A 12,500-nucleotide genomic window follows, 5' to 3' on the forward strand; every position below is an offset into this window, starting at 1 on the left:
AAAATAATGTCCATGGTCCCAAAGGGAACATGAGACAGCAGGCAATATAGCAGGCATCAGCAGTTGGCTGGCCAGAAGGCATGTCAGTGGCAGTAAAAATGCAATGCACAATGGGCAGTGCCTTTATAATTGGAGTGTGTGGACCACTACCCCCTTCACAGTGTGTAGGGAACATTACCTAAAACACATACTGGAGCATAAATGTGACTACAGTAGCCTGCAGGATTTCCTCCATGCTGTAGCACACTTCTACATGTTGTAGTTACATAAGTATGTACTGTACACTGAGCAGAACACTCATTACTTCTTCTGCAACTATGCATTTGGTTATTAATGCTGTGAGCATGGCAGTGTGTGCTTCTCTTTGTCCACAGGGAATTTGCAAACAGCCATATTTCTCTGCAGCTGAATGTCACTTCAGCCATGTGTCCCCAAGTCAAATGTACCACAGGGAAATGTCTCGCTGCCAAGGTGGCTGAACCCTTGGTGAACACTCTGGGGGCTGTAGTGAGGCCAAAGGGCAGAGCTCTGTACTAGTAATGACTGGCTCCCAGCCAGAAGCGTAGATACCTCTTGGATCGCCTGTCCATCTTGATATGGTAGTGCGCATCCTGGAGGACGATGGAGCACATCCAGTTGTCCTTTCCCAGAAAAGGGAGTATGTACTGCAGTTTCACCATCCAGAACTTCGTTTTCTTGACAAACTTGCTCAGTCTGCTGAGATTCAAAATGAGCCTCCAGTGCCCTGTTTTCTTTGGAACTAAAAAGAACCTTGAGTAAGTTCCGGATCTGGTTTGGTCTGTGGGGACTTTTTGGATGACTCATTTTTCTAGCAACCTTTGAATTTCTAGGTTTGCTTGATCCCGTAGATGGGGTCAAACATCTGGGATTGACATTTGCTTTCTGGGGAGGGGTGACTGGGAGAATGGAATGGCGTATCCCCTGGATATTATCGAATGTACCCATGTGTCATTTGTGATACTTTACCAGGGTACAGTGACAATCTGCCCCCAACTGCCTCCAGAGGTGGACAGGCGGGTCTCCTTTTAGGAGCACTGGAAGGGCCTACCAGAGAATGTATCTCTGTCACCCTGGTTCTGTGGACCCCCTCTGCCACAAGGGCAACATCTCCCATTATTTTTTCCCCCTCTGCCCCTATGGGAAAAATCACCACGTGCATCAGACGAAACTCCCTGGGATTTCCAGAACATTTTCCCACCTTTCTGACCTTTGGGATAAGGTCTAGTAGGCATGGAGAAATGTACTCCAATGGCAGAGAGAGTTTTGCCTTCTTGCTTGCACCTGGTAAGAGTCTCTTCTACCTTGGGCCCAAACAATGACGAGCCATCAAATAGGGAACTGGTAAAGGAGGACTTGAAGGGCTCCGCAAACTCGCAAAGGTGCATCCAGGAATGTCTCCATAAGGGAATTCCTGTGCCTGCTGCCCTACTCACTTCATTGGCCACGTAACAGATCAGCCGCATGGAAGAGTTGACTACAGAATTTAAGGTTGCGAGCTGGGAAGCAGCCTCGTCTGAAGCTCCTGCAGTTGTAGGATTCTGGAGAGTAATCTCTCAGCTCTTTGAAGCGATCCCTCTGTAGGCGAGTAAAATGGGACAAATAATTCAGTGACCTAAGGGTAAAGGCCGTTGAGGAAAAGCTACGCTTCCAGTATCTGTCCATCGTACGGGATTCCTTGTTTGGAGGATAGACAGAAGTTTTTGCTAATTCCTTCTTAGTGGCTGCTGCAACCACCATAGCATCAACTGGAACACCCTTAGTCAGGAAGAGTTTGTCCTCTGGTGCTGTGATAAACTTATTGGGCCTTCTCAGAACTGGATCCACAGATTCTGGAAAGCTCCACGCCTTTTGACTGACCACCCCAAGTAGCTCATCGAAAGAGGGAGACACCCAAGAAGTGGAGGGTTGGCAGCCAAATGCCTCCAGGTAAACAGACTCATCTTCAGAAGGGGAAAGGGATTTCCAGCCACCCCTCTGCTTGAGGATTTCCAAAATGTCTGAAAGAGAGACATCCTCAGAGGGGGAACGTGGGGACCCTTCTGAGTCCTTCAAGTCCGTGTCTGATGTGATAGACTCAGGGGAGTCTAAATGCTTCCTCTTACAAGACCTCTTCTGAGAAACCTCATCAGAGGGGTACTCTGGAGAGGTTTTGGAAGGGGGTTCCCCGATGGGGCTTCCTGGGGCATTGGTTCTCTACGCTTTGGATGGAGGAATGGTGAGAAGGTAGACACTGGCCCTGAAGGGGACAGAGTAGCTGAACTAGAGGGTGGAGTTGTCTGAGAGGACAGCACACTCATCACCTCAAATGCACCACGATCCTAGCCTGACAGAGTCCCCAGCTCCGAAGAGTTGAGAAATCTCTCCCGCACCAATGGCAAGGTAGGAGCTGAACTCACCTGCGCTGAAGCTCCAAGAGGGACAGTAGTATCCGACAAGGGTCCGATGGCGCCACCCCCCTCAGAGCTGACGAGGGAGTGTCGGCCCCCAGATCTCTCGATAGAAGGTGGTATCGACGAGATCGAAGCGGATGTTGCGACAGAGAGACTGGTGGTTTTTGGAACAGACGGTTCCACTGCAATGACTTCCATGCACTCCGGCTCCTAACTCAGGTGAGCTGAAGGAGGAGGAATCGACAAGTGGGTTGGGTAGTCGGCTCCACGTCCATATGGGCTGGGTTTGATAAAATTTTTGCCAATGCCGGTGTCCTAAGTAACCCCTTCACCATCCAATCCACATCATCCGAAGACTCCTGGATGATCGAGAGGAATGGGTGGACGAATGACGGCTACTTGCCAAAGACTTAAGTGGAGACTGAGGTACGGAACACACTGGTTTCCAAGGTGGGAGACCAGTGTCTTTTTTAGCTCCTAGGCAGTTCTGAAGACACTGAAGGAACCGATGGAGACTGTTGTCTTGTCGGACCAGACCTTGGATCCAACATTACTTGTTTGTTTCCCTTGACCCTTCGACGGTTCTGAGGTTGGAGCCGATGAAGAAACTTTTTTTTAGAGGGCTTATCAGCTTTACCTGCCTGATTCCCTTCCACAGATACCTTGAAAAGACCTTTAAGCAATTGCCTCAAGATCAACTTATTTCTCCGCTCCTGCAGGACCCAAGTAGCTCATCGAAAGAGGGAGACACCCAAGAGGTGGAGGGTTGGCAGCCAAATGCCTCCAGGTAAACAGCAAGAGTCCTGCAGGTGAACGGCTCCCAGGCAGTAAATGCAACTGGTGTGACCATAGGTCAACATCATCTTTTGCGTGCAGGAATCATACTTCTTGAATCCAGAAGGCTTGGATTCTTTAGACAACTCTTTAGACATTTTCACAACAAGAATAAACACAACAGCCAATACAAAAAACACTATCTAAGACAGAAAAGCAATTTTTTTTCTTTTTTTTTTTAAGGGGGAGGGCAGAGGAGAGCCTCTAAGTTAAATGACAGCTCCTCTGACTGAGTGAACTCTTCTGAGAAAAGGGGGGAAAAGGAAGAGGGGGAACAAGCCCTCTAACTCAAATGGGCTGAAATAAAGAAGGGGACTAATGACAAAGGGGAATAGTAGGCCTAAGAGGAAAAACGATGGCCTCAACAAGTAACAGCAACACTAGGCGATAAAAGATAAGACACAGACACTCAGAATACCCAAACTACAAATAATAAAGAAGAAAATATTAATTATCTTTCTCAAAAAAGGGAGAGATTACAAGAAAAAATACAACTTAGCCTAAGCTAGTCGCAAAGCAATCCCGAAGCTTCAAGCGGCAAACGAGATCTGGGTAACTCTTGCTAGACATGTTGGGATAGGATCTAGCCTCGTGTCAGTGGAAGCTCTCGAGCTTTAGAATGCCGCTGATCCGGATCAGAGTATTGGCTCCGAACCCAACCAACAAGAATGAAGGTGAGATAGGGACAACATAACATCAATAGTTAAAAACAGTAATGTTAAATACATTTGGGTTTTATTTTATCCTGTCTTAAGTAGTATATCAGGAGGACTTACTGTAACACCTTTCAACCCCTTACAGCAAGAAATCTGGACAAAGCCATAAATAATGTGGGGGACGACGACAAAGGCCTAGAAATAGGGACAGTTTTTAAATATTGCTCTTACAAGCTTAGAAAGTTGTTAGAACAACAGGTTTTGAATTAGCATAAATATTCTGAAGGATATGTAGCCTGGTGCAGCTGCCATTATATTCTAACGTGAGTCCTCAGACTTTTCCAACGATTTGCTAGAAAACCACAATTATATGAGAAACAGACCAAAAATATGAGGCACAAAGCTGGTTATTCTGCAGAAACCTTCCCTAACAATAACCTCTCCCCTCAATCCAGCCTTTCGTCACCACCACCTATAACATCCTCCGCCCCCAACCCTCCGCCTATATTCAACCTTAAACCCATCTCTACATCCTATATAAAAAAATGACTCTCCAAATTAAAACTTTGCTCCAATGCCCCTGACAATATCCCATCCTCCTTCCTAAAGATAGCCGCAGATGGTATTGCTTTTCCCATTAGCATCCTGATCATTAGATCCATGCTAGAATCTTATGTTCCCAAACTATGGTGCACTGCCTTCATTCTACCTCTCCATAAAGGAGGCAAAAACAATAAGATCTCAAACTTCCGCCCCATAGCCATCCTCTCCCCAATTTCCAAACTACTAGAAAAATGCATTCACATTCAGCTCATGCCATTCTTAGCCAATAACCAACTAATCACTCCAACCCAACACGGCTTCCGTCCAGGCCATAGTACAACCAATGCACTTCTTTCCTTCCTAGAGACAATAAATCTTGCCCGTGACTCTGGAAAAATAGTTTCTACTATTCTTCTAGTCTGTCTAAGCATTCAATACCATCTCCCACACCCATCTCCTAAACCATCTCTCTGACTTTAATCTCTCCCAGAATACCTTATCCTATAGTTCTCTAGCTACCTCTCCAATAAATCTCAAGCTGTAAAATGAAGGACAGGTACCTCAACCTTCCTTCCCACACCTACTGGGGTTCCCCAGGGATCCATACTCAGTCAAATGCTGTTTAACAACTTCCACAAAGCCATACCCAATATCAAAATTGTACAATATGCAGACGATTCCACATTAATCTGGAGTACCACCAACCTCCCAGAATTTCAGACAATGACCCAAGCTGCTTTCTCCACCACTGAAAATTGAATGCTTCAGACTCACCTCTCACTAAATGCCAATAAATCCAAAATACTATTATTCTCTCCCTCAAAAGCTTCCCCTCTTGATAAAAACTCATTCCAAATCATTAGCCAAAACAACTCCACTATAGAGGTTGTTCCCTTTGCCAAACTACTTGGGGTCACTATTGATGAACACCAGAAATTTGACACTCACATCCAGCAAAACATTAAGAAAACCCATATAAAAAGTACAGTTTTGTACCTACCATAAATGTAGATGTTCGAGGATCCACATTGCTGCAGTCCTAACTATTGGGGTAGTCCGCTGTCCAGTCGGCCCGAATACCAGAGATGGTCAGGGCGATTAGACTGACAGTACGCCAGGGTACTAATGCGCATGACCGACGCCATATCCTCAGTCTTTCTTGCCCCAGATGTCAGAAGACCCTAAAAGACAAGGCCCAATATACCTGCACCAAAAATACAATATATACAAAAATATATACAAAAATATCAGCATATAACCTCACCTACACAAACCCCCCTAAACACAGAGGGAAGGAGGGAGGCAGCAATGTGGATCCTCGAATCTACATTTTTATGGGGTACAAAAAACTATACTATGTTTCATTTCCCACATGCTGCAGTCCTAACTACTGGGTAGAACAAGGAAGGTGAGGTAAGGGAGGCTGGCAAATCATAAAGAAGCAGGAGCTGACAACATGCCTTGCAAAATAGCTGTGGCAAAACCAGCCCTAGACTTAGAGTAGAGAGGAAGGTGATAATGCTTAGAGAAAGTATGCACTGAACTCCAAGTAGCTGCCTCCAAAATATCCTTGGTTGCCACCCCTTAGAAATGCAGTTGAAGTGCAGCCCTAGTTAGGTGAGGGGAGGCTAATCCCAGCTGGAATCCATGATGGATGATTAGGATAACAAATGCAAATGCACCCAATCCACCTAGAAATAGTTTGTTTTGACACAGGCTTGCCCTGAGACTCAAAGCAAAGAAAGAAACAACTAACTGCTGCTGACAAAATCCTTAGTCCTGCTTAAATAATGTACATCTAAAGTGTGCAAAATCTTTTCCCTTTATTTTGGGGTCTGCATAAAAGTAGGGCAAATGAATAGTTTTTTTTAAAAGCCACAGCACTAACCACCTAGGCATAAAAGGAAGGATTAGTTGATACCCTATCCGAAAATCAAAAGGGCTCTACCCATATGTGGCCTGGGTAACTCAGACTTCTTGCAGAAGTAAGAAGCATGAAAAAACAGAAAAGCAGTTCTCTATGAGAGTTCAATTTCCCAGTTCAGCAGTAGTCGCTCAGTATGTGTGTTGTAGACAAAGTTCTTTCCAACACAAAATTGAGATCCTGTTAGAGTAGAGGAGCTTACGGGGGTCTTATTTCTTTGCCCTCTATGAAACCAAAGGACAACAAAGGATGCTAAAACAATGGTGGGTCACAATCATAGTGAGCTGGATGGAACAGCATGAATCTTAATGGAAGAGAAGACAAACCTCTGTCCAATAACTCAGTAAGATATTGAAAGAGGGTCAGAAATCTCCAAATTCTTTGCTGTACTCCAAAATAAAACCTCTTCCATTTCTTTGTACTAGCTAGCTTCCATAATCACATTTAAAACTTGTTGAGGAAGTTGAGACCTGCTGTGTTTCAACACAGAATAGCCAGGCCAGAAATTAGATGGAGAGTGAAGCTTGACATTGAGCAGATGACCGCTGAGATAACAGATGTGGAATCAAAGGTAAAGGCCATGGAGGCTTCCTTACCAGACTCCTTAGTAGTGGGTACCAGTGTTGCCGAGGCCAATCTGGAGCTATTAAAATCATCCTTGGCTTGTCTGTCTGAACCTTTAAGAGCAACTTTGGAGAAGAGGCAGAGGTGGAAAGAAATACACATGAAGATTTTTCCAACTGAAAGAAAGAGCATCCACTTTCAAAAGTGTGGTTGAACATGAAACCTTTGCAAAAAACTGCAGGTGGTGGTGGGGTGGTGAGCTGCACAGATCTCTCTGCTCTAGGAGTTCCCCCCGTCAATTTCTTCTGAAATACACAGATCCAGTTTCACCGTGGGGTGGGGGATCCATGATTTGTCTGCTTATCATATCTGCTAAGGTGTTCTGTGCAGAAACCTTGCCTGAAGAGTTAGTTGTAAGCTGAGCGCAGTTCTCTATAAAATCATTGCTTTGCCTGCATAGAGAGATAAGAATGTGTTCCCCCTTGTTTGTGATGTACCATGACAGTTGTGTTGTCTGTTAGAATCAACACCTGCCCTGAAGAAGTAACCTTAGTTGAAAGCCATTAATGCAACTGAACTGCTAACATCTCCTCTATGTTGATATGATATGTAGATGCTGTAGTCTGGCAGCTTGTCTTGTCTTGTATCCACTTAGATGAGCTCCCAGCTCCCAAAGCAATGTCTCGGCATCATCTCGTTAAATCTGGACTCGCTCGCCAGGGAGTCCCTTTGTTTATGTTTGTTTAGGTGACCTTCTGAGCCCACTATTCCTTTTGAAGGCAAGGCAAAAATTTGAATAAATGACACAATCCATCCAGTGGTGTCCTAGGTCCATGTTTTTACATTCACATACTGCCATATCCCTTATATCTTCCTCAGTTTGGCATTGGGAAGCTACAAGATGCCATGAACCCTAATGCTTGAAGGACTGTTGCAGTCAGCACGACTGATGAGAGTTGATGAAAGTAAAGGGATAGACTTTTGTTTGTCCAAAGGCCATCTGGGCTGCTGTATTCACTCACACACCAAAAAAGCACATGCCTTGAGAGGGTACTAGACTGACTTTTTATTCTCACAGAATATACCTAGGCATCTTAGTTAACTGCTATAACATATTCCAGATGTAGTAGGTCTTCCTTTTCTCTTGAGCCAGAATCAGGCAGTCGGCAAGTGGTGATAGATTGGAATCTTTTTAGCTGGAAGTAAGCTTATCACTGAGCCAGAACCTTTGTGGTGAATACTACAGCATACAGTAGATAAGCCAAAGGGCAATGCAGAGAACTGATAATGAGAGAATTCCAGCTCGAACAGCAAAACACTTCCTGCAATCTTAGTTCATAGGCATTGGTTTAGAAGGTAAGCCTCAGATAGTGATCTACCATCCAGTGATCTTTGCCCAGCAGAGCAGGGGTAATGCTGTTGTAACGTCAACATCTTGAACCTGGGAATGTCCAGATAAGTGTTGAGGATAGAAACGTGTTCCCATTCTCTCCCTTCTCTTCTTTGGTAATTAGAACAGAAGTAGAATAAAAACTTCTGCTTTAGGTCTTTCAATACAGGACTGGCTGATTGGCCTTATTTATAATATGAGAAATTTTGCTTTGTGGAGCTTGTGGAGAGGGCATGCCTGGAGCCCTTTGAAAGGGGCAATGGTGGAAATAAAACCTGTAAAAACCGGTGACCGATATCCAACACCCATCTGTTCCTCTGTAATTAAATCCTAACTCTCTTTTTTCTGGGCACAGACTTCCTCCAAAGAAAGGAGCTGCGAAAGAATCTACTGGCAGCCAGTGCCAAAGGGTCATCGGGGTCTGTTTGTTTAACATCGGGACCCCTGCCCTCACCACCAAGACAGGTGAACCCTCTGAACTCTGCCTAAAAGAACCTTGAGCCTGCCCCTAACACTGTGCTCAGAGCAGACCCTCCCTAGACTGGGAATCATATAAATAGGATATGTCCATCCCTTAGTAGGCCAATTTCTACTACTACTGCACCTGCAAAAATCTTTAAAAGTTTGTATAGACTATTTTTGTCCTCCCATTTTCTTCCGCAAAACTCAAACCTGCAGGCGAAAGCAAACAAACAAGACATCAAAGACTGTGAGAGCATCCAAAATCCTTAACATGCATGCTAAATTAAATTCTGATCCCCAGGCATGCTCATGCTGAACAGAATTTAGTGGCAGCCACCCCGAGGAGGGGAGGCTGTCATCAAAAACCACATTGCAAAGAATGCTTACCCACTTGTTCAGACGAACTAACCAGCAACTCTTTACAACCTTCCGCCAAAGCATCCACCTTAGATTTCAGTTGTGAAAGGAGATAATTTGATATTTAGCATGTGAAAATTTATTAACCAACCTTCATGGCTAAAAAAGAAGAGTATACACTTTCTTTCCCCTATCCAAAGTCTCCCTTGCCTCCCCTCAGTTTCTTTATCGGTGCAGCCCAGGCTAACACCACAGAGGCCTTAACACCTAGGTCCCCCGAGAAAAAGTTTCCCGGTCTGCCCCAGGACCTTAAAAAGATACTTATAGAGCCTAGGCACCCCTATAGTACCCATTGTCAGGTTAACAGGGCATAGGAGGCAAAGAATCAGGGTTCAGGGGAAGCCTTCAACACACATCACTACATTCCACACAGGAGGTAGGGCTAAGGGCCTATGCTGGCCTAAAACAAGAATTCTAAGCAAAATTATCAGAGGCAATCCTGAGTAAATGGCTTAAAGTGCTCCCTCATGGAAGAAAGAGAATGAGAAAGAAAGAAGAAATGAGAAATCCTCGGAGGGGAGTCAATCATCCATGGAAGAATCAGAATATCTTCCCCAGAATACTCGGAGAAGACTGAAGAAGCCTCTGAACACTGTTCAAAAGTTCAAAACTATCAAAAACTATCAAACCTCTATTCAGAACTATCAGGAGGGGCAATCAACCCCAATCATTCTAATCAAATTTTCTGCCATTTCTGCCAGCGTGCCATATGTTTCCCCTCAGAAGAACTACCCCACTGAAGCCTGAAGGCTTTCCTTCTTGGCCTACCTGGAAAAAGGTTTTGGAACATGAGGCTCTAACTAAGAGGGAAGAGAAGAAGAACAGAAGAGGCCTCTGCCCTCAGCCTGGCCTACCCTCCTGAGAACAGTAAATCCTGTAACAGAAGTCTCTGGCAGTAGACTCCAAAAGAAACTCCTGGCAAAACCTCTGGCTCCACTTGAAGAACCGGGACTGCGGTTCATCAACGTTTTGTCAGTCTAACCTTCTCTTAATAGTTGTTAAACCTAGCACAAGAGCATCCCACAGTCAGGCTCTCAGGCCCCTAACAAAGGTATACACAAGGTATGGTAATCCTCTGTTTCGCCAAGAAATACAGTTAAGAAATACAGTTATCTTTTTCTGATACATCCGTTAAATACTGAGGCAAGAAACTAACGGCATTTCTAACGGGTACTGATATAACTCTGAACTCCGACTTCAGAAAATTCTCAAAACGCCAACCTGCACAACCTGCACTCGCAAAAACCCATTCTGCATCGACCAGGATATGACGCCGGAGGATATGACGCCGGTCATGCGCAAGTCGACGCCAGTTCAATGCGCTCTGGACCGACGCCAGCCATATACCTCTGGTATTCGGCCTTGGTATTCGCGGATCACCCCAACAGTTAGGACTGCAGCAATACTGCAGCAATGTGTTTGCATCTTGGTATGCTATACAGGAACATCCAATTTCTCTCTCCTTCCACCAAACGCTTGCCACTACCTATCTACTACCCTCACTAATGTATGGCGCTCCTCTGTTAACTAACTTATCTGCCAGACTCGCTTCAAAATTGGAAGTCTGTTATAATAAGATTTCTATATTTGTCACCAAAGCCAAATATTCCTCCCATCACTGTATTGCCCTTAATTTGTTACACTGGCTTGAACTCTCCAACCATCTAGACTATCTTTAGATTACCACAGCCCAAAAACTAATCTTTCATCCTCCAAGTGCCCAGCTCTGTGCAACATCCTTCTCCCCTACACCCATCGAGAACTCTCAGATCTACTCACCAAAACCTAATCTCTGTCCGAAAACCTAATCGCCCTGCTGGTCAACTCCTGCTATCCTTTTCCTTAGCAAAAAAATTGAATTCTCTTCCTTCTTCTCTAAGGACCTGTGCAAACTTTGAAAACTTTAAATCTCAGTTACATTCCTACATTTACTCTAACAGAAAATGCAACTGCATTCTCCCCCACCTAGTCTTATAATTCTCTCTCTACCTATAAACCCCTCTCCAGCTAGGATTACTAGCCTCTCTAGCTATGATCTATAGGCTACCACACATATGTACACATTGTAAATATCAAATTTGTACCATGTACTCAAGAATTTACACCTGCTCTCTAACATGAAATGTAACTGTAAATTGTTCATTAATAATATTGTGTCTGCATCTAAAGGTAACGTACCCAAGAAATTACACCTGCTCTCTAGCATGAAACATAACTGTAAATTGTTCTTCTTTTCTATATTGTATCTGTATCTAAACTTTGTAACATGGAGCGTTTCTCCCCGGGCCTCCACTGAAAGTGGGCTCCCTGAGCCCAGTGGACATGCCCGGTCATCAAACTGGAAATAAATAAATAAATAATCTGGACATTTGAGAGGTATGATGCTTTCCTTTTGTTAAAATGCTGGTAATCCACAATTCCACTGGAGTGGGTGAGGTTATATAATTGTGCATACAAATTTTATGTTTATCAGCATCCGGATTTCTGGCCAGTTGTACCTACTTTTTGCAGGCCTCTGTCCAAATTTTTGATGTTTTCAGGTTGAGAGGTATGGCCAGCAGACAGAAATAAACAGACAATGATACCAGTACCAGCTCACAGGCTATATACATCCTTATTCATGACTGTTAAAAAAATAAATAATTTTCTGTCAGTCTTAGGTGTCTTCTGGTATCTGTACAGCATATCCAGGACTGTGAAGTCAGGAATAATAAAATACAGTTTCAGATCTAAAAGCAGAACAAAGCCGAACAACCTAGACATTATAATGGAAGTAAAGTTTCTAAGTTACTAGGTATCTGATGCAAACTGTCAAAAACCTAAAATGGTCAGTTCACTCAGATCACTACACAGACAGAAAAATTTACTTTTCCATGATGCAAGCGAAGCCCTCTGTAGAAATACACAGTTCAAGGAATGTGAAGGAAACTTACTTCTGAGAAGGTAAGAAATTGATCTACAGGTTCAAGCACTGTGACACTTGGATATGTTGTAGATTTGCAGAGGGTCAGGTCTTTGGAGACTTCCTCTGCTAGCACCCACCAAACTACAGTTTCTTTTGCAAAGAAAACTATAGTCCAAGTCAATTTTTTCAACCAAACTTTTTAAACAATTTAAATTAGGTACACATCTGCATAAAGGCAGAAAAGTACTTACACTTCTTTTCTTCTGTTTTAACATTTCTTAGAGCATTGACAGGAAAAGTATTTTCTTTTTCCCTTAAAACTCCATGAATGTCAAATGGTTCCAGTCTATTAGAAGTGCTATATTTTAACAGTTCAGCAGAGTCCTCTTCATCA

General features: G+C 43.9%; 1 protein-coding gene across 1 annotated transcript in view; it reads right to left on the minus strand.

The window, feature by feature from the left end:
- The window catches only part of TRAFD1 (TRAF-type zinc finger domain containing 1), a 1,071,672-nt gene that overhangs the window by 460,574 nt on the left and 598,598 nt on the right, over positions 1 to 12,500 (minus strand). Inside the window, exon 6 of the mRNA XM_044069751.1 lies at positions 12,358 to 12,500. This exon is cut by the window's right edge and continues 115 nt beyond it. Coding sequence (XP_043925686.1) covers positions 12,358 to 12,500 — 143 coding nt within the window. The remainder of the gene's footprint in view (positions 1 to 12,357) is intronic.

Source organism: Protopterus annectens, chromosome 4.part0 (assembly GCF_019279795.1).
Source record: "Protopterus annectens isolate FY-2018-M chromosome 4.part0, PAN1.0, whole genome shotgun sequence".
In the NCBI taxonomy this organism is placed as follows: Eukaryota; Metazoa; Chordata; order Ceratodontiformes; family Protopteridae; genus Protopterus; species Protopterus annectens.